At 38.4% G+C, this 27484-nt stretch overlaps 1 protein-coding gene across 1 annotated transcript in view; it reads right to left on the bottom strand.

Annotated features, from left to right (window-relative positions):
• Positions 1–27484, bottom strand: part of nol4la (nucleolar protein 4-like a) — a 50711-nt gene that overhangs the window by 817 nt on the left and 22410 nt on the right. Inside the window, exons 2-10 of the mRNA XM_016542238.1 lie at positions 19088–19240; positions 14580–14691; positions 12672–12781; positions 7306–7459; positions 2888–3177; positions 2593–2778; positions 1492–1680; positions 368–487; positions 47–236 (exon numbers count right to left, since the gene is read on the bottom strand). Coding sequence (XP_016397724.1) covers positions 47–236; positions 368–487; positions 1492–1680; positions 2593–2778; positions 2888–3177; positions 7306–7459; positions 12672–12781; positions 14580–14691; positions 19088–19240 — 1504 coding nt within the window. The remainder of the gene's footprint in view (positions 1–46; positions 237–367; positions 488–1491; positions 1681–2592; positions 2779–2887; positions 3178–7305; positions 7460–12671; positions 12782–14579; positions 14692–19087; positions 19241–27484) is intronic.

Genomic DNA, 27484 nt, shown 5'->3' with positions numbered 1-27484 from the left:
ATAGAAAAGACTAGAATAGGGTTACTACAATATGCATTTCACCCACCATTGGTTTGTGATGTGCCATTGTTTTGGTGGCTGTTGCCAATGGTCCCGTATCCACGGAAACTGTAATTAAGTCCACCATTGGTGTAGAGTTGGTCCTGGGAGTAGGCCGAGGCGGCCAGTGTGAAGCCTGAGTTAGCCAGAGCAGTCGGATCTTTGGAGTTAGGCTTGTCTGCTGCAACTGACTCATCCTGTATGGACAAAATGGAAGGACAAAGAAACACACGGATATCTCACCAAGTAATCTAAAAACCAATCAACATTTTCTGGAATCCATTCAATTTGATTAAAGATCTAGAGATCAATGCACACATGCACTCACATGGGCCTGATAGATGTCAAGGCGCATCCTCTTAGCAGCATTCCGTGTTTCGCTCTCACATGCTGCTGCAAGGATGTTCTCAGCCATGGCGGAGGTGAGGTGAGGGGGTGTGGGCCGTGTCTGACACCATCGGAGAGGGCAGAAAAAGGGCAAATATCATCACCTTATGAATTTCTTACAATGTTCCAATCTTGCAGGATGGTGTTTTTAAGCCATATTATTATTTAAACTGTTACCAATTACTGTAGTAAAAATCTGTATTATTTTAGCCTTTCTCTGAAACTGAACTCATTCAAATGGATATTCTATTAAAGAGTTAACAAAAGATCATTTAAAAGGGGAAAATAACAGTATAGACATACATTCTTCTGGTTGCAACTACTCATATACATTCATGTTTTTAAAAAACCCATTTGATTTCTGTAAGTCTTTGGCTCTACTAGCACAATAGTTTCTAGAAATGCCTGTTTGACTACATTTAATTCCACTGAGATGCAGAAAATAAGATATGGATTGGCTAAACATTGAACCTGTTCTTTAAGAGCAGTGACTCTCAATCATGGTTTTCAATCATGACAGCTACACACTCTCAGAAAAAAGATACAAAGCTGTTACTGGGGCAGTACCCTAAGGTACAAAGGCTAATAGGTACATTTTGGACCTTATTTACCCCTAGATTGTAAAAATTAGTAACGTAAATGTGCATATTAATACTTTAAAAGTACATATTAGTACCTAAAGTGTACATATTAGTAACTTTTGTAAGGGTACCACCCAACTGACATTTTTGTGCTTTTTTTTCTGAGAGTGCACATTTTGGATGTTTTTCCTATCTAGCACACTTAGTTCAGGTCATGGAGCTAATGAGTTGAATCAGGCTTGGTAAATAATAATGTTCAGTGCTGTGGTAATCAAGTACCAGGGTTAAAAATTGACTGGCTGTGACTGTATCAGCCACTAGAGGGCAATAGTTTGTCAAATGGTGTGTAGCAGAAAAATGTTCACGCTTGAATTTCATGTTAAACGTTTTGGATTTTTCTGTCATATTGTCATAGCACAGATAATTTCATGATAATTTTCATGTTTGTTTGTCAGTACATGTGCAAATTCCCATGTCTCCCTACCTCGAAGCCACCCTTCTTCATGCGGCGACAGGATTTGAGGTAGGTTCGGATACGTTTGCGAGCACGTTCTTGGAACTCTGGGAACTGGCGGCTGCAGGACTCGATGATGGCCTGGATTTTCTCTTTGGGCTGCTTTGAGATTGGAACCATCCGGTCTAAGTTCTCATCCACAAACAACCGCACAAACATCTGAAAATATAAAGAAATATTAGAGCAGTCCAACAAAGGAAATAGAAAAGGATAGAGCATATAACAGGAAAAGGAAAATTGTATTTAATTTAATCTGATGTTTGTCATTAAGATGTAAGCATGAAGGGGGAAGAAAATGTAAGTGGAGAATCTTCTACTTTAGCACTGAGAGGAAAATAATCATTAGGGTTCAGCAGGTCACTGAAATGCTTCTATTTTTATTAAAATGATTTTTTCCTCAATGTAATTTATATTACCAGCATAACAATTTGAGAGAAAGGTGGAAATTAAAAAGTCAATAAGAATTTCAGTATGTCTTCGTACTTGCTTTCTCAAGCTGCATGAACTCCACCAGTCCGTGTAAAACCTGACGATCATATTAATTAGACTAGTATAATTTTAGTGCTATATTTTGTTTTTTCAAATATTACTAATTAGGTTTCAATTCGTTTTTCAGTTTTATTTTAGTTTTTACTTATTTCCAGTAATTAATTTTAGAACTTCAACCCAAACCTATTTCAGTTAGTTGGCAAGGCAGCATTTAAAACTTTTTTAGTTTGAGTTTTATTCAAATAGTTATATTTTATTTATGCTTTATTTCGATTAACAAAAATGTTTTGAATAGTTTTAGCTTTAGTCCCAATCCAGACCACCATGATTTAAGAATAGCTCAAAATAAATGAATTATTATTATTCATTTTACGTAAATTAAATTTCTTTGCTTTACATTTTTAAAAAGATTACTCTGTTTTTGAATGTCTGTCAAATGTGTTTGTCAGACTTTTGGACTCCACTTTACCTCCAAACATATGCAATGTTGGCAACTGAAGCTTAACAGCTAGAAAATACAAAATCTAATGTCCACCTTATAAAATATATGAGCGATAAAGTAGTTAAGGGAATCAGTCTCACATTAAAAGCTTTAAGTCGTTCAGGGTCCAGGCCCTCAGCGTCATTTATCTTGTCGCTGTCGTCATGGTCATCGTGATCGTCGTCATCATCGTCTATGACCTGTGAGCGGCCCGGGGTCATGTCCTCCCCGCACGTGCTCAGTTCCGTCTTCACAGAGTCATAGCTTCCTGAGCTGTACTGAGGGGACTGTACAATATACAGTATGTCAAAATCTGAACACCATTATGCGTACTATTACTTTACATTTTAACTTATACAAATTCTTAGAATAATGTGGAAAAATTTTGTCTCATACCTTGTTACCGTACTCCGTTTTAACAGTGAATTTTCTGTTGGGGTCTGATGCGTAGGATCCGAGCGGGAGTCTGTCGCTCAGGTTGACAGGCTGCTGTCCCTCCTGCGAGGAAGAGGACGATGAAGTGGTGCTGAAGTCCAGCGGCGCTGCGGCACCATTACCGTTCACCTCTCCGTATGGAACCACCCCCTCAGATGCAGGAACTCCTCCTGTCGCCATGGCAGCACCGCCAGGCGGAGTCAGTGCAGGCAGACCGTTCGCTGTGCTGCAATTCTCTGAAGAGGAATCATCTGAGAGACAGACACAGAAAGAAATGTTTGAATGCGCGTGTTCATAAAGTCACATGTGTGGATGTGGGGTCTAGCTGTATGTGTGTCAGTGTGTGTCTAATGGAGGAAGGAGAGTGTGCTGTGTGAAGGTGTTTGTGTGAACATTGGGGTCAACTGTCAAAGCAGTGGAAGGAAACAGAGGTGAAGAGACAGACGGCTGGGATGAGGGGGATGAGATGGGTGTGGGGTTCTGCCAGAGTGTCTGACTGGACAGGAGGAAGTATTCGGAAAAATGCGAAAGATGAAAAAGAAAGAACCCTTTTTGTCCCCTCTTTTAGAATCAGAATCAGAAGAGCTTTATTACCAAGTATGTTTACACACACAAGGAATTTGACTTGACGACAGGAGCTGCCAGTGTAGAAGAAAGTACAAACATAGTGCAGACATACATGATAGTGCAGACATACATAAGAATAACACAGTAGGGATGGAATATAACACTAATATAAGAAAGAAAAAAAAAACAGAAATTAAATAATGTACTACATAAAGAAATAGAAGTATAGGAAAAAATTTAATTGTTTAAATAAATATACAGATATGTTATAAGTGTGCAGATATGTTATTTACAAAGTGTACAGTTTACAAGATTCTGTGCATAAATATGTCAGTTGTCATGGACGATGTATAATTATAAAAGTTTAATTGTTCAGGCTGAATATAGCCTGCGGGAAAAATCTGTTCTTGTGCCTGGCTGTTCTGATGGTCAGTGCTCTGTAGCGCCGGCCAGAAGGCAACAGTTCAGAGAGAGAGTGGGCTGGGTGTGAGAACAGATGTGACATGCTAAACCCCTGTAGAGTATAAAAAACTGAGATGTTATGCAATTTTAGTCTTGTTTCCAGTAAAAATATGTGCACTACTGTTCAGTGGTTTGGGGTTGGTAAGATTTTTAATGTTTATGAAACAAGTCGTTTATGCTCACCAAGGCTGCATTTATTTATCAAAAATAAAGTAAAACAGAAATACCATTACAATTTAAAATGCCTCTTGTTCTGCATATCTTTATGGAAACTTGTCAGGATTTTTTGATAAACAGAAGAAAAGCATTTATTTAAATATTTTGTAACATTATAAATTCTTTACTGTCACTTTGCATCCTGAATAGAAGTATTAATTTATTAAAAATCTTACTCACCCTAAACTTTTGAACAGTAGAATAAACATTCCTAAAAAAGGTTAATTTATTTTAGAAAAAATAGTAAGGTTTTAATAATAACTTCAGTTTTCTTATGCCACTGGAAACTGTAAAATATATATATATGAAGATATACTGTATATTGAAGATGCTTAAAGCAAGAAAAAAAAATATTTTATGCAATTTTGATTACTAAACTGACATGGTAAAAAGTAGAAACATTCACTTACGTAAAGGAACTATTTCTACATGTCCTTTAAAATTACTTTCAATAATGTACTTGTTTTAAATTAACCATATTTTAGGATATTTATTAGCTATCCAATGAGACATTGAGGCCCACTGCGTGGACCAAGAAATTGGTCTAAATGAACAATACAGTATGTCAGGAACTAATGGCATAAACAACTAAAAGGACGGCTCTCTCTGATGATGGAGTGTGGGTTAAATCATCATCCTCTTGCCCTGTGTGGCTCTTAACAGCACGCTAGTCTGCCGTGAGTCAAGGGAGGGATCCATTAGTGCACGGTCACATTTATATAAAGTACAGGATGGGGAAAAAGCCTCATTATTTTGCAAAACACATGCAGCGGATCATAAGCACATCCCATAACAACCACACTAGACACTGCAGACATTGAAATTACAAAGCAGATTTGAATAATCAAGGGCAGTACTGGTAGCCTACAAAAGTGTGTCTGTGGGAAAACACGCATGATAACAACAAGAATAAAAGCTGTATCTAAACCAGTCCCAGACAGTCTGGATGTGTTTGCTCCACCTAAACAGCACTGTCAAGGGTCAAATACTCATTTTTTTCACCTGTTGATATTTCCTATTGAAACAATAAGTTTGGAAGGGACATATCACTGGCGCTCATTATAGGCTGCATTCACCCTTTCCTACTATATAGTAGGCGAAGAACAGTATGTGAAAAGTGTATGTCTGAATTCACAGTATTCCAGTATTCTTAAACAGTAGAAGAAAAAAAGGACCTGGATGAACTAGTAAGTTTCTGATTGGACAAAAATCTGTGTAGTAAAGGATAAATTGGCAGTATTTTTAGTCCAACCATTACTCAAGTCTTTGTTTTCATTACTCCAGTGTCAAATGATCCTTCAGACATCATTCTTATATTCAGATTTGGTACTTTAAAAAAAACAATTAACACAAAATGCTTGTGCTAATTAATATTTGTGTGGAAACCATGATATATTTTTTCAGGATAATTTGATGCATAGAAAGTTCAAAACAGCATTTTTTTTAATGTATCTACTGTCTTTTTTTGATCCATCCTTGCTGAATCAGTAGTAATTTCCTTCGAAAAAAAATCAAACTTACTGACCCCAAATATTTCTAACTGATTCAACCTTAAAAAGACTTTGATTGCTGTACCTAATGTTGATGTAACCTAATGTCAGGTTGATTAAGTCATTTTACATATTATAATTTAAATTCAATTCAATTATATAATATATATGTTTTAATTTTTAAGGATATTCATTCATTTTTTGTTTTTTTGTTTAACATTTTTATAAGTGCAATCACAAACAGTATTTCTACTTTGATTCTGAGACCGTGATAAGTCAAACATGCTAAAACCAGACAAGCTTACGATGTCAAGAGGGGTAACCTTTATGATCACAGCTCTGACAGCCATTCCTAAAATACTATCATCCCTCTTTAGGATAATTCCCAGAGGGGCCTCTAAAGCTGTCCGTCAAGGGTAAGGTGCACTGAGCATGTGCACAGCCCTATAGTCACTTTCTCTCTCCTTATGATGGAGTAAGCGGACACGCATCAGTGTGTGTGGCCAAGCCGTTCCCTGCAGCCCCCTCAGAGCAAGATTACACGGGATTAGCCCACAAAGAAGCGACCCAGGCTGCTTCCTCCCTCTCTACCACCCAATAAGACCCTTGACTGTCCCAGCAGTCATTTTAAAAAACATTTCCACGTCCCCCTCCCCCTGCCCTCATATTCTTCTCTCCTGCCCCATTCATACGTCACCCCAGACCCCTGCACTCAGCTGAATTAGAGACAAGACAGAGGGAGCGAGTGCTGGTGAAAAGAAGGAAGTGTGTTCAATTCAAAATAGGGGGTAGGGTCAACAACCCTGAAGCCTTGCAGTTGTTTACCCTCATCTGCAAATATGGGAGCCTTGGCCAAATATTACGCCATAAATTCTGCTTTAGAGATTATTATATTATTTATAATGATTTTTATATTATCTATAGATATCAAATAGAATTTGTAGAATTTTGCTTACATAAACAATAACACAGATGATAGAGAAGATATATAGATATGATTCAGATTAAGTATAGAATATGTCCTTAAATTTGTCATGTAATATGTACTTTTGTCTATAATGTTTACACTTTCTAACTGTTTGTATTGATATATATATATATATATATATATATATATATATATATATAGTGCATAATGTGTTGTCTATCTATCTATCTATCTATCTATCTGTCTGTCTGTCTGTCTGTCTATCAATTTTTCTGTCTGTCTATCTATCTATCTATCTATCTATCTATCTATCTATCTATCTATCACAGAAGCCCAGACAATTGAGAACGGCATACATTATAGAATTTCACACTGAAGATTTTCACATACAGACCAAAATGAAAAAATAAGGCTGTGTTGGCATGGCTCCGCATACCCCAGACATCCATTTAACCGGCATCTGTCCAGAGCGTAATGGAAGAGAGCGAGAGAGGCTGGAGTGCTGGGAAAAGGGCTATAATGGGCCTTCAGGCACCTCTTCAACATCAGCTTTACAAGACACTTATCAGACTCTCACCAGCACAAAGTCTTCACTGATAAATGCTGGCAAACATCCGTAAAAGGTGGCTGTTATTTCAACGAAATGTACAGCTACGTAAACACAGTGTGAGTGAGAAAGAGAGAAAGAGAGAGAGAGAGAGAGAGAGACATCATACCTTCTTCCTCTTTAATGCTGGGCTGTGGGGGTGTAGGCATCCTCTCTGTGTACGGGGCGGTGGGGCTGCTGGGCTCTGCGGCTGGAGCACGCTCAGTAGAGACCCACGCGGGCTCAGCCATGTCCAAATCCTCACTGCTTACCGAACTCTCATCCTGTATGTGTGTGAGAGAGAAAGAGATGGGGGAGGAGGAAGTCAGAGAGCTCAGGATATTCTGTGCACAAAATGAAGCTCACCCACCCCACTATCGCCTAGACATCACTAGATTCTCCCACATCTCCTCCACAGCCAGAGTCCTCAAACCTGGGTCAAAATAAACATTCTCTTTCCTGCACTTCCTGTTTGGTTCAACCATGATGCTATATGTAAGATGTAAATTAAGCAACACCTCACTTTACAAACTGTTTTCTTTTTTACCTCAGTCCATTATCATCCCAGTGTGTCCTTTCTTGAGGAAACTCCACATTCTGGGATGGGGGTGGAAAGGGACAGAAGGAGGAGACTCTTAAATAATGAGTGACTATGAAGGGAGCTATTTTTAACCCTGTTGGAACCAAAACCCAAAAGATGCACACACAGCATGAGAAGAGCATAAGAGATGTATTGTTTTCTTCAGGAATCACACAATGGTTGGGAATTACAGAGTAACTTGTAGTACAAACAGTTCACTGCATGCACATTTTTGTCTTTAGAGTTTGGAACTGTGTGAAAATCCACATAATGTATTTATGCTTTCACAGCAGTGTTCATTTGCCGGTGTTAACTAAAACTAAAAACTATTAAAACATTTTTGGTAATTCAAAAAAAGCTTAAAAATAAAATTTAAATATTAGATGAAAAACTTAAAATGAGAAGTATCTGAACTGAAATTTGTAGTTCAAGTTGTAGTACTAAAATGACTAAAACTAAAATATTTAAAGCAATATATATAACTACTAAAAAGCAAATAAAATAAAACGTGAAATTAAATTTTTTAACAATAATATACAGAAAGCACAAAATATGTCAAACCATAACAGGCTATAGTATTTATTAATATAAAATATCATGTGAAAGCTGCATAGTAAGAGTATATTGAAGTACTGGCTGTTTTTAGAAACTAATTTCATTATAACACGCTGTTACAGCACACCGTATTCTGACTATCAAGCTACTTACTTCAAGTTCAAATTGTGAAATCTAAGGAAAAACAGTCAGTTTTACCAGTATTCAGCTCTTAATTCCTTCCTGGATGTTTTTTTTCTTCTTTTAATAATATTGTTACTGCATGCTTATGCTTATGCATATATTTTTCATCAGTGTGTTCTAATCAAAACTAATTATCATCAAAGACCAAATATTTTTTCAGCATAAATTTCTTTTAAATATGATCTCCATCATCTGTCAGAATATGTCAGAATAAGCGCTGGTCCATGTTTAGCAGGCTGAAGGCATAGCAAATCACGTCGTAACCCTTGCCTTCACCTACGCTATAGGCATGAACACACCTCTCTACCTCCGCTGTTGTCATGACAATGAAGCTGTGAGAAAGTTCACCGTGATTTGCAGCAGGTTCTAGTGCTTCTGGTAAAGTTAGCATCAACGTTTTCTTCATTGCCTCCCCTCCCCAACCGGTCCAGAAAAACCCATAATACACCCTATGCCACCCATCTGCTCAGATCAAACCCTCACAATACCAATGCTAATCTTGTAGCCGCTGCGTTAAAGACTAGCATCCACCCCCACCCATGTGTGCCACTTCCTCATTTTTAGCACAAACAAACCCCTCATTTCACTATCCAACCATCCCCCTCTGCACTAATACACCCTGAACATGGAATTTAATTAATCTACTTGTTTCTCCAAAAGACCCTCAAGCACCTGGGCATTAAACTACTCCATTTTCAGCTTTATTTAGTAAAATATTTCAACTTGCCCTGACAAATAAACATACATTCCTAATAAGCTCAATTTATTTAGCATCACATTACCAAGAATCTTTCTCTCCCCGCACACACATACAAACAAACAAATCCGGACTCCACGCTACAGGATGTGTCCCTGATTCCATGTTTATTGTTTCCATGGTAACCTGAAGAGTAGAGCAGGCTGGAAGAATGTAATCATCAGTGGGGCTCAAGAGGAGGTGAGAAATGCAGGTGTGTAGATGGAGACGTGTGTGAGAGAGAAGAAAAGTCGCTATGATTTCACCTCCAAACTGTCACTGAATTGTCTCTCCATGTAAAACACTCACAGGATCAATTCCCGTTTTCAGCAATGCACTGCTAACAGGAAAGAGGTCTGACACAAAAGGTGCGTTCCAAATCGCGTACTTATGCACTATTCTATGACGTTTTGTAGTATAAATAGTGCGAGTAGTGTGTTCACACTGAAAATTCCAAAAATAAAAAGTGCACTTTAAATACCTGGATGATGCACTTAAATAACCGAAAAAACATAGTGTGTGGAATGTTGGACACTTCATGCACTCAACTGTCGCAGCTTTAATTATGTAGCGAAGTGGGAGGGCTATCAGACTCCGATTATGAATGACAAAATAACCTTATATAATTCATACACTACATGGTTGAGTACATAGTGCTTAAGTACATAGTGTATGAGTGCATAGTGTATAGTGCGTCATTTGGGACGCAGCTAAAACATCCTGGGACCCCACAGAGGAGCTAATGGAACTGATAGCATGTCAGGTGTTCATTCGTAAATGTGATTTGATGCTGTCCTGTACAGCTGTGAACCAAAACACTAGCATGTGCAAACATACACACATGTGCATACTGTAAACATGGATTCATGTGATTCATAGATTAGTCTTGTGAGAAATTTGGTTCCTCTGAGGTTTGTTTAGAGGGCTGATGTGTGCGCTGCTGACTCCATTAGGTACCAAGTGGAGCATCAGTAACACGAGCAATGAGAAAGAGAGGGGGAAAAAAGACCGGGACAAGAAAAGATCAATGCAGACGCAGGTATAAAGGCACAAAAGAGAAAGACTACCATTCAATCGTTTGGAATCAGTTAGTTTTTTTAAATGAACAATTAATACTTGTACTTAGCAAGGACGCATTAAATTGATCAAAAGTAGGCCTAATAGAAAGATTTTTACATTGTTACAAAAAATGATATCTCAAATAAATGCTGTTCTTTTGAAATTTCTATTCATCAAAGAATCCTGAAGACAAATTATCATGGCAGCACAACAGAATGATTTCTGAAGGTTCATGTGATAATAAAGACTGGAGTTATGGCTGGTGAAAATTCAACTTTGCATCACAGGAATAAATTACATTTTAAAAATAGAATCAAAATAGAAAACAGTTATTTTTAATTGTAATATCATTTCACAATATTAAAATTTATACTGTATTTTTGATCAAATAAATGCAGCCTTGGTGATCATATCTTCTTTCAAAAACATAAATAAATCGTACCAACCACAAACTTTTGAATGGTAGTGTAGCTCTGAAAACAAATAATACAATAACATACAATTGTCCTCTACGGGGATAACTAGTTTACTTGTTACAAAAAAGTATCTTTTACAAATTTTATGTAACTAACCTTGCATACTTTGACTAATCCAGTGATTATTGTATCCTCAACAGCATTCATTGTATCAGCACGGCACCTTTGTCTCCTGAAGGACTAACAAAAAAAAAAAATATCCTGTGTGCCCCCACTCCAGAAGTTGCGTAAATCCAGCCAATTAAAACTGAGCATGCCAGATGGAGAAAGTGCAATATGCATCAGCCAGTCACTGAACAACAGACGGCCCGTTGGTGAGCTGTCAGAAGGTAAGACTTTTCTAACCATAACCTACCTTATAGTCTGAGAGAAATGATTTGTTGATAAGAATATAGATAGAGACCATACTGCAGCCCTAATCCTAACTTTAGCCCTGAAATCTGATTGGTTGATAGGAATGTTGATCCCAGAACACATCCTATAGTTTCGTGAATTACATAAAAAAGAAGCAATAAAATAGAATAACACACTCTAAACTATCTTCAATCTGTGCTATCTGATTGGTTGCCACATGACATGAAGAGAAATAATAGTGCTGTCAGTTTTTACATCTCATTTTTACATATACTTATTATATCAGATTTTGTCTTATTTTGAATACAGAGGACAAATAGCTTTCAACAAATATAACAATTCTAGATAAAACATGCTGTTCAGCTAACCTCCCAGAAATGTCTTTTGTCTTTTTCTGCTGTGGAAAATCATCCAACTCCAAGCAACAAATTGTACAGATTATTTTTATTTCATAGAGATTGGTACAATGGCGCCCCCCACCCACAGGCCTGTAGGATACCTACTAGAATATACTGTACCTACCCACCTATATTCCTACTTGTATAGGAGTGTTTACTGCAGTTATCAGGCTTGGTTCATAAAGAAATAAATAAGAACTGCCTATTCGAACACATTTAAATGCCAAGCAGCATTTTATATTAAATTAAAATATTCCTTAATGTTAAAATAATCAAATCAAATCAAATAAACAAAACATTAATTCAGGCCCGTTATGAAGGTTTTCCTGTTTCTCCAGTACGGCTGATGTCTCTAACCTAAGGTCAGATTCAGTGAAGCTGGACAAGGATAATGTTGCATGTCACAGGTACATGCTTATAAAATGCCCTATAGACCTACCTCTGTACGTTTCACGCTTTGCATGCAATCTTAGCAAGCTTTCTTAACTGCACTGTCATTTATACTATGTTGTGTTATGAGATGCAGACATGAGTTAAAGTGATCCTGGAAAAAAAAATCTTGACAGCTTTTCAGGGAGCTGTAAATGCATTTGACCCAGTGATGTGCCCTGGCGTATCTTTAGCTATTCTAAAGATATTCTACAAACATGCTCTTTACTTTCAGCCATACAATTACATCCATGTACTTCAGTGTATTTCAGTGCTATAAGGAACTGTCTTTCACAAGGATGGGAGTTGTGTATTTACCATCACCCCATTTATATAGCACAGTGACCCACAGACACATCCAGCTCTTGCTATTCCAGGCATCACATATACTGTTGCTGAGGCAACCATGTCTATAAGAGCTTACCTTGACAACCACACATTGCACCATAAGGCCTTGTCGCAGTACCTTTGAGCTGGGTGACTTTTACATTAAATTCTTTGCCCAGATACTGAGGCATATTTAGCATCATATATTGTCTCTAAAAGTCAGGTTTAGGAGCTGTCAGCAAACTCACAGACTGGAAACATCACTTCAACACAAAATTATTTTAACTTCAATGTTTGTGATTACAAAACCAAACTGACATTTTTTTGTAAGGATTGTAAAACAAAGCATCTCCATGCTTTTGTACCTCTCACTCGCTTGCTTGGCTTCTACCTACCTACCTGCTCATTGGTGTTCATGCACTGTAGTTTCATCTGTTTTAGATAGGTGGCAGTGAGAGGCATGTTGTAATCGATGAGGTCTGGGACCAGAGAGGTGGGCCGGTCGTTCTCTGTGGGTGAAAAACAACAAATGAAAGTTCACATTGATTGATTGATTGATTACACTACTGTTCAAAAGTATGAGGACTGTAAGATTTTTTATGCTTTTGAAAGCCATCTCTTATGCTCACCAAGGCTTCATTTATTTGATGAAAAATGCATGTAAAAACAGAAATATTATAAAATAGTATTACAATTTATAATACCTATTTAGTCTTTTAAAATGTAATTTATTGCAGTGATACAATGCTGCATTTACAGCAGCCCTTTCTCAAGTCTTTAGTATCACATGATCCTACAGAAATCATTCTGACACGCTGATTTATTGCTAAGGAAACATTTCTTCATATTTTTGTGGAAACCAAGATACATTTTGTTCAAAAGAATAGTATTTATTTTAAATAGAAATCTTTTAAAACATTCTACATGTATTCACTGTCACTTCTGATCAATTGAATGCATTCTAGCTGGATATAAGTATTAATTTATTTAAAAAAAAAAAAATTCCTTGTTAACCCTAAAATTGAATGGTAAAAAAGCTTATTACTTATGAAGATTTGTGTCTAATTCATTAGACTCCTTTTTTAATACATGTCCTACAAGTAATTGTTTAATTTGAAAGCCAATATAGTTTCACTCAATCCTATTCTCAGTAGTGTGCATGACTCAGTTCGGTCCTTTAGAAGGCGCTCTTGAGACAAAGCTCCAAAAGACCCTGCTGAAACCCCCTCGGGTCTTTGTTAAAATCAAACACAATAAACGCAGACAGGCTTTTGTTTGGACACACATCTTCTGACTCTACAGGGTTCCCAGCCGCTATATAGCGTGAACAGCTCAATAGCAAATTTTTATTCTATAAACTGCTTTGGAAAGCAGGGATGACTCAACCCTTCAAAACCCCTGCAGGCAGGAGATGATCAGCTAATTCACTATTCAAAGTTTGTTTAACATTCATTCTCTCCAAATGCATAGTTTTGCATTTGCAAATCATATTTTGTAAACATGAATTACGTTATGAGCATGTGAACTGCTGTTTGCAAATACAACTTTTTAGTGAATGTGAATTAGCTTACACATTTGTGAATGATATTTTTTCAGCTCATTTCAGTTCATAGAAATCAAGCTCATCTGTGGCAGTGTGAATTTAGTCACATCAGCCTGTGACTAATGGCAGACCGACGTCACATCTGCGCAGATAGCTGACTTACAGCATATAGAGCACAATATCTCAGCTGTAGGAAAATGGCCCAATCTCTACAAATCCCTTCTGATTCATGTTCAAGTAAAGGTGCTTATTGCTGCGCTGCTGATTTAATAAGTCATAAAACACTGACAATAATAAAGCAGTTTCACTTGTAACAGCACTACTGTCTCTGAATTAAATAATGATGCAAATATCCAGATAGAAGGCATATTTGAAGGTCATCACATGAGCGTCTGCTACATCATGTCTTGAAGGATTGCTTGTGTTTTTCCTTTAGCATTATTTTTCATTCTTTTTTTGTTAATCTGATGTTTACTGTAGGAAGTCCGTGGGTCGGATTATCCATGCATTAATTACGAGGGGCCAGGAGAAGTGCAGAATTTTAGTCTTGCCTCTGTGGCTCATCAAAAAGAGTCTGACTTTAATGAAGATTTTGGAAATCTTGTCTTCCTAATTACCGCTAAAGGGCAATGCACTCCCAAAACTTTAATTAATGATAAAATGAACAAAAACAAGCAATTTACTAAGCGGTACATTCGTGTGCACAGTTCAAAACCATTAAAAATGGCAAATTTAGACATGAAATTGCAAGGATGGCGTCTGACCTTTGAACTCTGCTGTGCTGGGGTTGATGTGCATCCTTTTCTGGCATTCTCCACAACTCATCAAGAAACGGGTCACCGCCTCACGTGGAAGAAATGCGTAGGTCTCTGCAATCTGACAACCAAAAGAGAGAGTGGAAAGGAGTCAGCAAGCATTTTGGGGGAGATTAAACAAACTGAGAAGCTGAAACGAGGGAGCATAATGACAAAAATAAGTTATTGTATTCTGAGCTGCCTACTGAGGATAAAATTTAAATACATAATAAGTGTGCCTGCAACATGAAGGCTGTTCACTTAGAAGGCAGCTGCTTTTGCGGGGTGTAGGGAGCAAGGCAGCACACTAGCTTTCAGGAACATTCATTTTCCTACTAGGGACAACATAAATAAAAATATACAAACTCATGTCTCTTTTGCAATGCCTCGGTTTTCTTTTCCCTTCCCTCTCTTTTCTGGTCTGTTTCTATCCCTGTCTCATCTCTCTTTTGCTCTTGCTTTCTTCTCCTGCAGGCTTTCTGTGTGCGACCTTCACACAGAGAGGGTGATGGAGCAGTAGGAATGGCAGGCCCACCACCCTCCCCTCTTAGGCGGCACAGAGGGAAAAGGCCACACAGGGAAAACCGCACCTCCCAGAATGCCATGCTCCCAGACTGCCCCCTCCTCCCAGGCTGGCAGGGCTGGTCTCTGTGGGCTGCTTGTGCTATGAGACCTGACAGCAGGGCTCTCCAGGGCACTGGCTGAGGAGAGGGAGTGAACGTTGCCCCAAGGACATTGTGCAGCCCCTGCCACCCCCGCACACATCCAAAACACACATACACAAACATCTTTTGCATCTTTAGTAATGGGGGTGCTCCTTTTTTTGTGTGTGGCCAAACCAATGAATGCCCCCCCCCTCTGCTTCGAGAGAACAAGCTGAGGTTCAGTATGACAACACTGTTTATACACAAAAAGGAACATTTCAAAGCCACAGAAATGCATTTAATTTTATAATAAAAAGACAAAAAAGTAATAATGCATAGTAATGCATAGAATTTCAGGTAGTGGTGTGATTCAGTGGTCTCAATCTCAATAGAACATCATTGCAGTCCTGTGATGCCACCACTAGAGGGCAGCATGCAGACATCAGCAGTATGAAACGGTGTCGGGTCAGAACAGGAAGGGTGATCTTGATTTTTAATTTATTTATTTATTTTTGGTCTTTTCTGTAGTCACAGTAATTATCTAGAGCTGATTTATATGCATATCTGAAAGTGCATAAGGGGTTACCTACATAATATTAAATATTATTATTATTATTACTGTTGTTGTTGATAATAATAATAATAATAATAATAACAATAATTGGTACTATGGTTTTAGATTGTATTACAATATAGAATCAAACTAATTAATTTTCCAGTAATTAATCATGCAATTACTATTATTATTATTATTATTAGTCCCCTCTTAAAATATTACAATAAAATTAATAAATATTATTAATTAATAATTAATAAGATTTATTATTAATTTAGATTATTTGGTAATATATAATCAAAATAATTAATATCAATTAATTAATAAATATTTAATTTAATAATTTAATTTAAATAATTGCTAATTATTATTATCAATAGCAGTAGTAGAATCCCCTAAAAATAAATATTACAATAAATATAATAAATAATTTGTATTATTATTTTAGGTTGTATAATATTTTACTTAATCAAAATAATTAATATAATATATTAATCTGTAATAACTTTGGACAATCTTGAGTCAAAAGCATTTGGGACAGGGCCACGGATGTAAAACTGTAGAATGATTCTGGACACCACCAATCAGAGTCAGTTGCAGCTGGATACAGCCAATGAAAGTCAGTTCAACCAGAGCAAATCAAGCCCATCACAGCTGATTTCTGAAGGTCGCAGCCAATCGGGTGAGAACTTAGAGTGCACTGATCTTTACTTGTCTGACAGTCCAGCAGTTTTGGAGAGGTTCAATGTGTGCCAAATGTCAAAAACATGGCTATCAGACAGTTAATTGCTTTAATTAGGTGATTAGCACAGAGCTTAGTGGGGGCTGGAACCCGACACCTGCTTTCACACACCAAGGAATCACAGCACAAGGGAGCATAATCAAGCATACTCGGTACACACTTGCACCCCTACCTACTTTTGAAGAATATATGTCAAGTCTAGTCTGTGTGTTCTGATTTAATTGGATCAGATTCAGGCCCGGATTGGCTAATCGGGAGCACCGGGAGGATTCCCGGTGGGCTGGTCTGTTTTTTGGCTGCGAGGGCCGGTGCTTTGACCAAGTGGAATTCTCTGCCGGCTGCTCCCGCTTCACAGCGTCACAGTATTTTCACCTCCTCAATTACACGTGTGAAGTCACAATTCTATAATGGTACAATTTACTCAGGCCGATGACATTTTTTGTATGACATTTAAAATAATTTTTAGAATAATTGTACATAAACGGGTTAAGCAAAACAATTGTGATTATTTCTGAGAACTTTTTAACTGCAGGCAGACTTAGGCCTACATTATGGTACAGTACAAATATTTGGAACGTTCCTTATTCTGTCCCTTATTTTCTTAAAGAATAAACACTTATTTTCTACAAGAATAAACACTATTTTCTTAAAGAATAAGATAAAGAATCAGAATTGTCCCTTATTTTCCATTTCTTATGTTAATTGGCAATGATGACGTAATTATCTTTTGACTCCCCTGACAGCGGAACCTTGCTCAAAAAAAAGAAGTCATTGTTGAAGATATGCGAGCAAAAAATAATAGCTAAAAATGTATAATAGAAAGCGCAAAGGCGGCACTGAAAAGGCCAGTAAAAACAAAAAACAACAACAACAAAAAAAAACTAAAACAAAGTGGGCCGGTCTAAGAAACTCCAGGGCTGAAAATGAGTCCCACTCCGGCCCTGATCAGATTCTAAATTCTGCATTAGGTTGTACTTCATATCGACTTCCTCTCTCCCTCATTATCAAATAATAAGCAACACAATAACTCAATAACACATATGCTGAATGTATGTGCTAAGAAACATAATAGCCTGTTTATAATTACACACTACACAAAACACTCCAGTGAAGCCTCATAGAGAAATTACACTGCACAAGAATAAAGGCATGTGATATGAAATCCCTCTCACAGCATTGCATGACAGTTCAGTGAGAGTGTATTTGGTCCCTCAGATTCAGTCGCTAACTCATTTATGCTTGTTCCTCCTACTTCATTCACCAGTGTCTCAGATAAAGGAGAGGTGAGTCACACACACACACACACACAACTCCCTTTACACCTAAGAATAGTGGTTGAGAAAGCACTCGTTATTATGGGCACCAGTAGAAAAAAAAATGGACAGAGTTGTTTTGAAATGAACCAAAAATGGTCAGTGCTTTTTCTCCACTAAATATCATACAAAAACTCTGTCTGACACTTAAGTATTTGAGACCTCTCAGACTTCTCAGACAGTCAGAGAAAGAAAGAATATGACGGAAAATAGAGAGGTATACTGGAGACAAAAGGTTTGCCAAGGTGATGCACAGGTTGACTCATACCTGCAGTTTGGGCAACTTAAAACGCAGCTGAATCTCAGTCCAAAATGAAATCCACTGAGTAATCATCTGGCTATGATAATTTTTTGTCCTACCATAGCGAAGAAAAATCACAGACGGGATCTCTGCAATATTAAATAAATTGCTTTTCCTATACAGTAAATTAAGGATCTTCTGCCTCTCCTGAAAAAAAAATCCAGTAATATCACATGTATCTCTGAGTTTCAGAAAAGATCTCAGCAAAGTCAGAAACTGTGCACAGATTTCCCAAGTCTGCTATCAAAGTCAGAGATTTCAATATGAAGAGGATTCAATATCTCAATTTAGATTTTTCCTGATAAAAACTGTGATTTCAGTTAAAAAAATAGAAGTCCTGATTCACGAAAGGGCAAACTCTGAGCAATATAATTTTCCTCTGGGCTTGGCGAGCCAGGCAGCTTTATATAAGTCCCATGATGCAATACTTGTCACTTGGGTCTTGTCATGTTTGACAGTTTGAGAGGTAGTGATGTTGACTTACATCGGTGGGTCAGACAAGTTCAGGTTTAAAAAGATTTTAGATTGCATTAGTTTGTTTTTCACATGCGTGGGTGGATGCGAGTCGGAAAAAGCTGGCCTGCATCGCTAGCATGCATTAGTGCATTACTGCATTAAAAAACCCAAAGAGTAAATCCACAAAATGTGTTATTTTATCTAAAGTTTAGACATTGCTGTATAGTCTATAATGGCTCAACAGGTGTTTCAAAATGGCTGCTGTTTCCCCAGCAACAGCCTCCACTCATTATAGTTATTCAGATGTTCTATTTTAGAGTTGCTTGTGTGGTCGTAAGAATAAATAGGGGGCAGTTTTGCACATTGCTGCACACGAAGCCTATGCTGCATGTACTTTTATAGCAAGAGTAAAGCATTTCGCTTAAGTTTGTCTTGACTATTTTTTATGCACTGAATAATTGCTCACCGCCTTATAGGTCTTTTTCTGGCCGGCGTGTTTGGGTGCTCGTCCGGGATCTGCCCCCATCTCGACATGCATGGCATAGATGATATCAAAAAAATCCTCCACCACAGCAACCCGCTTCAAAGAGCTGTCCTGGGCCGCCCCTCCATCTGAACACTGCAGAGAGACAGAGAGAAAATGTGATTATGAAAAAGAGAAGAAAGGTCATCATTTAAAAAGTATAGCTACATTTAGGCCCCGTTTACACTAGTGCGTTTTCATTTTAAAACTGCGTTTTATAATGAAAATGATCATCGTCTACACTGGCGTTTCCGCTGCGTTTCGGAAACGATCTCCGTCTACACTACACTACACAACCGAAAACGCATGTCACGTGACCGTTCATGCAGGTACAACCATAGATATGTATAGGTAGATTCCTAATATTTAGATAGCAGACGCATCTACGTGCTTGGAGCGGTCGAATGGGGAATCTACTCATACATATCTATGGGTACAGCAATGAGCATGATGTTATTGTTTACACGGTCGTCAAGGATACGCAGAGCGAATGTGGGCAGCCAAGCCATCGTTTTCAAAAGTCTCCGTTTTGTTCCGTTTGCAACCCCGAAGTATCGTTCAAACTAAAACGGGGTCTGCAGCATTTTCAAAAGTCTCCGTTTTTGATGGTCGAAAACGCCGGAGTAGTGTAAACGATAGGCGTAACCGTAGCAAAAGTTATGCGTTTTAAAACGAAAACATACTAGTGTAAACAGGGCCTTAGAATGCAGGCAAAAGTAGCCTTTTGAAGAGTGAAAAGTGAACAGCACAAACCACATGGAATCTTATCTTTCTGATTCTGATTTGGGCCAGCTTTCTGAGTGCCATCTTTGTTATTGTTCTTTTGCGCATGCAGGTTATTTCAGTTCACCAGTTCACACTCAAATGTGATATTGGCCATATTTAAAAAATAATGCTAAAAGCCAAACAAAAAAACCTGACCTGAGCTATAAATCAGAATTGAGCACCAAGGGGCCTTTTACAAAGAACATGTTTTTGCTTTGAAAAACACAAGATGCAGGCAGTGGAAATGGGGAAATATATTCAAGATGCATTTTTTAAAAGTTGAAATTACTTTAACTTGAGCACCGCAACGTAAGTGCAACGGTGAAACACATCTGTCTAGTGTGTTTACATAGACACGCAATGGAAAAGAAGTGTAGAGGAATGGAAAAACGCATTCTGTGTGAACGGCCCCTAAGGCTTGCAGTGTGAACATGGCCTGTCACTCATACTTTATTAGGCTTTTCACAACCACCGCAAATGGGTATTACTGGGTTTCAATTCAGGTTTCTAGATTTCCCACTGTACATTTGCAGACCCTAGGTTAATGTTCCTATTTGCATATTCATGAGGTCAGTAACACTGATTGTTCAAATAACAGCTCTGTACAAAAACAAATAACATATTATCATCTTCACTCCCATTGCATTTGTTCGACATTTTCATTTTTCTCTCAAACAATGCCACTAAACAGCATGTGAAGTTTCTGCGACTGTACAAAGCTCATGAATATTGAATGAGGTAAGCGCTGTTTAGTTTATGATTGTTTGTCTCTTTTGAAGCAGCTTGCAATATTAGCCCTGATGTAAAATGACAATAAGTGTAAAAACCTACAATCCGCGAAAGTCCTAAACCATAAATTTGCTCCAAAAAAATCCCCAATTACACCATTCCAGCTGCAAAGCAATTCTGTCTGTGTTTTAGACCAGTAAACTGTAGTCTGCTTTGGCAGAATGAGACTTCAGGAGTAAGAATGACTCTGACAGGCTTAAAGGCCTCTGACAGCAGTAATGACACAGCAACCAGCTGAACTCTGCCTGCACCAGTCCACAGACTGGCATCTTTATGGGCACAAATCTTTTCAGCTCATACATTATTTGGATTTGTGAGTTGCATTCTCCACATTAATGCTGATCTTAGTCACTTAAACAGCACCTGTGCTACAGGGCTTTATGAGTACCGCCCCGAGGTTATGGTGGCTATGTATAAGGCTAAGAGAGTCTCTTTGTACAGTGTATTATTCAGACGTTCATTGATCTGAATCTAATATTAAGTCCTCCACAGCTCAAGGGGTTTCTTACAGAATATCTCCATTGTTTAGATTTGTGTGTGAGAGAAATACAGTGTGGTTTTTGAACACTTTCCTGCAGCATTTTAAAAATAACTGCTTTCTTCACCACAGACACACACAACCAGCCCCATCTCCCACCATCGCCACCTTCAACCCTGCTTTCCATAAAGCTGACCCTGTCGCTATGGCAACTGGCAGCGCACTCGGGCAGGTGTGCAGGGCAGCAGGTCATGTGACACCTGCCGGAACTCTGCTCGCTGAGGCAACCTTCTTATTCCCCCAGTCCCACACAGGCCCGATGTCACCTGTTCCTTGTTGCTTTCACACCTTTTTCTCTTATTATTTCTTTCTCGGCTTTACTTCAGAATGACACATCGTTTTCCAAAGTAACTGTAATTTATTTAAATTCTTTTAAATGCGAAATGTGTTATTGTTGTGCCACTAGCATCAACAAAATGGAACTGCAAAAGTACTGTTTTCAAACAGGTTTCCGGAACACTCCTCTTTCACTGGTCAAACAAGCAGCTAGCCCTGCCCCAAAATCACACCATTGGTTCAGCTGCTCTTGCTTTGCCAGGCTATTCTTTATGAAGTCCCACAGAGCTACAGTACACTTTTTGGGGGGATTTTTTTTTTACTAATAGCTCACCTCTGAATAATAAACTTGATTATTTTAATATTAAATTGGATTTTATTTTGGTTATTTATTTTAACATTTAAAAATTACACTCTCACAAACATCTTTTCTATACTTCAGTATTGCTTTCTTTCGTTGTGTTACTAGATTCTATACCTGGCACAAATTAAGTGTGCTTGTATTGCCTGTTTTAATTTTTAACACACACAACAGCAGATGTGGTGTAAAAGAAGGAAGTAGCAGTCACTCTCCTTCCTCTTCACTTAATTTCTTTCCCTCATTCTTTAACTACACGTTTCTACTTTGAATCCCAGAGGGCCTAACGTTTTTTTTCTTTCTTTTCTCCACTTGTTTTGCTTTCTCTGTCACCTCTTCCCCAAGACATCTTCCTTTTTTTCTCTCTTTCTGCTGCTCTCCTTCCTTTTTTCTCCTGTCCCACTCCATCTTCCCTCTCTCCCTCTTTCTCTCGCTCCCCCTTTCCCAAGTGCCAGGTAATGAAAGTTGCCATGGCAACTAAAACCAGCGCATAGAGCGGGCTCGCTTTAATCCGGCCCTCTCCAGCCATCCGACTCATGCATGCGTTCCCTCCTCTCGTCATAATTATCACTCTTATTATGCCACGATCAGTCAAACATGCACCAACCTGGTTTTCATGATCTCGGTCACGAGGTGACCGCGCCACACCTATGCAGAAACCCTCCTGCTCCTCTGTCTACCAGAGAATATTCTAGAAATGGTCCCTCTAGGACACCAGACACAGACTCTTGCAATACCTTTGAGAAGAAAGGCTCAGCTATAGCCGTGGGGGGAGGACTGTGTGAATTTGACTCTCTCTGTCCTACAAATATCGCCATCTCAGCTCGATTGCTCCATTCCGGTTGCCTTCACACATGCGCTCACAGACACAAATATTTCCTCTACCCCCCGCTCCTTTCCCCAATCTGAGGGCACATCACAGTCTGGGACACAAGTGTGTGGGTGACTAAAGTAGGCCAGCAGGATCAGGGTGATCTGTTCAGCTCTACCCAAGGCCTAACTTGGGCCAAACCCGACACACGGTGACGCCATACTGCACCCACATAGATCCAAATATGGGCCAGTTCAGTGTAAAGTTCACTGAATTGCAGTGTGTGCAATAGAAACAACATATCACATTTAAATCGGATTGCAAAATAAATCCCAATAGGATATGATATTACCCTAGAGTGGTTTATTTTGCAATAATGACTGACTAACTGTACATCATCTGTTTTATTACATGGCTACTTTGCAAAGAAATTAATAAACGGATATGAAATATTGTATTTCATTGACTCTGTACTCAGCACAATAACAATAAAGTTGAATCTAATGTAATTTGGGTTGAAATTTTATTATATGAGAAAAGAGACTGCAAACAAATGGCAGACTATTTATTTACTGTGAACAGGAACAGTTCCTCCCCAAAAAGTTTATTTACTCACCCTCATGCCATTTCCAACCCAAATAACTCCAACCCACTACTAGGCCGTTTCTCAAACTGAAGGCTGCATCCTCCGGAGGTCACATTTGTAGGCTGCATACATCATAATGAAGATCTTATTTTAGACTATTAACAGTTATAAATTTGACCATTATTCTTAGTTAAGCGTAAATTGTTGTAATATGCTTATGACTCGCGAATGTAATGCTCAGTTAAATGAAATAAACCAGGCTACCACCTAGTGGCCTGGAGTGTGAAGTGCAGAAGAGCAGCATGTCCGCTGCGGTTTTACTGTAAAATCACTGAAATATCTGGATGTTTTGCACTAGAATGGTTCCTCTGAGGAAACGTTTAAAAATGATGACACAATTTTAGGAAATAAATTGACTGTGACAATGGTGAATAACAATTTATAGTGTTCAAATATATTTACAGAATGCAACGATCGACCAATCAGAATCAAGAATTAAAAATATTAAAAAAGGAATTTTTAAATTTGAAAGTGGCGGAACATTACTAATACAATAAACAGTAACCAATTGTGACAGCAGAAAGTATGACTTACACAGTGAGTGTTTTCGCTTCAGTTATTAACCCTGATCAGGTGAACGCATTCTTTTCTCACTCTTCCTCAAAGCACAAATGCGCAGCGTTTAGATTCGCAGGTAGAGCTGACTGTTTGTTCCCGACGTGGAGAAACAGCGTGTGTGTTTAATCATTAAACCACTGTAGAGCTGAACTGGCGTGTGTGAGATGCTGCTTTCTGGGCCTGAAAGTGCACGGTTTCATCATCCTCTCATCATTTTAAAGAAGAGCTGTGAATTGTCAGCAGCAGCAATCAGCATTTCCCCTTCTAAAACTCTATCTGTCTCTCTCTTTTCTCGAGACCCCGCAAGCCTTGGTTTTTTCCAGATGTGGCATATTTTTCAATCCCCCTCTCCTCTTCTCTATCCCTCCTATTCTCTTTCTCTCCGCTTTTCTCTCTCTCTCTTTTCCTCTCTCACCCGTCCTGCTCCAAACAGCTCTGTTGCTAGGAGACTGGAGGGGCTGATTCGGCAAGCGGCCACCCCGACCCCCCACCCCCTCTGGCAGTCACACACACACACACGCACACAGACAGAGAGTCTCTGAACAGTCATACACACACAGGGGCAGTGAAGGGGGAGGGGGCAAGAGAAAGGAGGCAGCTGGGTCACACTCGCACACACAAGCACGTATGCATGGGCCGACGGAGAAAAGGAGCCCTAGCAAATATTTACAGTGAAAAAGGTAAAGAAGACCTGATAGACTAGAGCAACATAACTGAACATGACCGATATGGCACCAAACAGGACACATTAGAACACACACACACACACACACACACACACACACAGACAGAGAGTCTCTGAACAGTCATACACACACACAGGGGCAGTGAAGGGAGGGGGCAAGAGAAAGGAGGCAGCTGGGTCACACTCGCACACACACGCACGTATGCATGGGCCGATGGAGAATAGGAGCCCTAGCAAATATTTACAGTGAAAAAGGTACAGAAGACCTGATAGACTAGAGCAACATAACCGAACATGAGCGTTATGGCACCAAACAGGACACGTTAGATACGCATATATCTAAGATGCTTCTTGAAAATAAAACACTCAATAGCTTGAACTTTATAGCTTGAATGATCAGTGGAACATTACTTTGATGTCACCACATTGATCTAGACTTTTCCTCACTTCTGCCACACACATAAGCTTTATCAGTATTTAGATAAACTTAAACAATGATGAACTAAAACAATGTGACTGAACAAACACAAGATGTGTCTCCACTACAAATTTGCACAAAACTTTTGCAATATTTTATAAATGTTGATAAAAAACTATTGTGAAATGATGGCATTTCCATTAACCGATGTTACTATATCAAGCGGCAACTTTCCGGGTAGCACATTTTTGACATTTCTCGGTTCTGCACAGGCCCGGGTCCAACTTTCAAAATAATAGACGGGTCCGGGTCGAATTTTTGGACCCGTGTAGACCTCTAACTCATAGCTCAACAATACACTATGAGAAAACATGCTCATGTATGTAAATGATTAATTCTTATTAGCCTTTTTTTGACAGTTCTGCAGCTGTTACCTGGATGAGATTAATTTTAATTTTAATTTTATTTTTTTATTAATTTGCTTAAATTAGGACTACATTAAATCTAAATAATTTTGCATTTTTTAAACTTTTTAAAATGTGAAATTGTATATGACATATATGATTATTTATTATGTATATATTTATGATTAATATAAATGATAAATTAATATATAGGGTCTAACATAAATTATAATCTATTAATTCATCTGTCTAATAATGTCTAAAAATATAATAATTATGTCTATCAAGCTCTAACAGACTATCCAAATTTAAATAAAACAATAGGGTTATGCCTTTAGAAGCACAGATGTGTCTGTCACTTTAAAGGTATGGTTCACCAAGAAATGAAAATTCTGTCATAATTTACCCAGGTTGTTCTAAACCTGCAAGTTATTTCTTCTGTTGAACACAAAAGAAGATACTTTGAAGAATGTGGGTAACTAAACAGCTGCTGGTCCTCAGTAACTTCCATAGTAGAGAAAAAATACTACCAGACTCATTGGGGACCAGAAACTGTTTGGTTACCCACATTCTTCAAAGTATTTTCTATTATGTTCAACAGAAGAAAGAAATTATTACAGGTTTGAAACAACTTGTGGGAGTGTAAACGATGACAAAATTTAAATTTTTGGGTGAACTATCCCTTAAAGTCAGACAGTCCACCATGAGCAACTCAAAAGCTTCTCTGCAAACTACGCATTCATCATTAGTTACTGGACAGACCCATTGATAACTTTCCCGTTCAGCTCTACATCTGGAGAGTCTTGTGTTCAAAGGGCGGATGTGAGCTCTAGATGTTTTAAACCGCGCAGGTTTAGCGCATGCTGTGCTTGTGTGAAAGGGCTTAAAACGGCGCGCGTTCTGGAGACTCCATCATCGCCATGGAAACAAAGATGCCAAGATGAGCTTCTCTAACTTTTTATGAAATTCATTTGATTATAATTGCTATTAGCATTATAAACGGTGCAAAATACTTATTTGTTGATTCAGCTTGTTGGCCTTTGTAAAATAAGGGACAAATCGCGTCCCGTATTTGGACGGGTGGCAACCCTAGTTTACAGCATGGTACAAAAAGTGGTTTTGGTCTATATAGCTAATTTTGCCCTTCATGACAACTGAATTTTTTTATAACTCATCCGTTTAAATTATATTAAGCCTTAAAGTTCTGCATAATTAAGGGCGTGGCCACTTGAGTGACAGGTGGATTGCCGCTGCTGTCACCACCGTCGAGCTAGGTGGGCGTGGTTTCAGCAACCAGCTCCCGCCTCTTTGCCCATTTTCAATTATCCGGGAGTGAAGTGCGGTGATGCGCTGCCAAGATGGCGACGGACGGATCTGCCTACTTTAGGCTTCAAAACGCTCTTCGGAAACCTACGGGTGACGTCACGGACACTACGTCCATGTTTTTATACAGTCTATGTACTATATGCAACCCTCTACATTGCGAGTAAATCACTCGCATATGCGACTAAATCTTACTCTGGGCGACTAAATAATGTCTAACATTAGCCATTGGCTAATAAATTCTTAGATTTTACACGCCATAAATAAAGCGGAATGTTATAGGCCCTAATGAACAAGCAATAAACACAATAGCAAGTCTATAAGCTATTTAAGTTCTCCTCACTCCACAACAAATCCTTTAAATTTAACTGTAGCCTATTCAGAACAAAACAAGAATGAAAAATATAAATTGCTAAACAAGCCAAATCTAATTAATTTAAAGCAAAATTGAAAGCAAATGCCTTTGTTCTCACGCAGTCTACCTCTATCATTCGGCACGAATCCATGTTTCTATATTCGCGATGTATTTGAATGCTAAACTATTATTTACCATGGAAACTATGCTTTAGTACTTAACGCGCTTTCCGCAAAAAAAATAAAAATAAAAATAAATAAATCACACTCTTCACATGAACAAAATGTGCTTGGCCCGAGCTCAGGCTGAACGACACGGATTGTACGGACGATTTTAATTACCAGTGTATCTATATTTGGTTGACTGTATTTTATTCTGATAATGAACGGCTGCAATGTTTGCAATGCTGTATGT

This window comes from Sinocyclocheilus rhinocerous, unplaced genomic scaffold (genome assembly GCF_001515625.1).
Source record: "Sinocyclocheilus rhinocerous isolate Xijiao unplaced genomic scaffold, SAMN03320098_v1.1 scaffold1600, whole genome shotgun sequence".
Taxonomy (NCBI): Eukaryota; Metazoa; Chordata; class Actinopteri; order Cypriniformes; family Cyprinidae; genus Sinocyclocheilus; species Sinocyclocheilus rhinocerous.
Note: the sequence above shows the minus strand (reverse complement) of the source record. Positions and strands in the feature narration are given on the sequence as shown.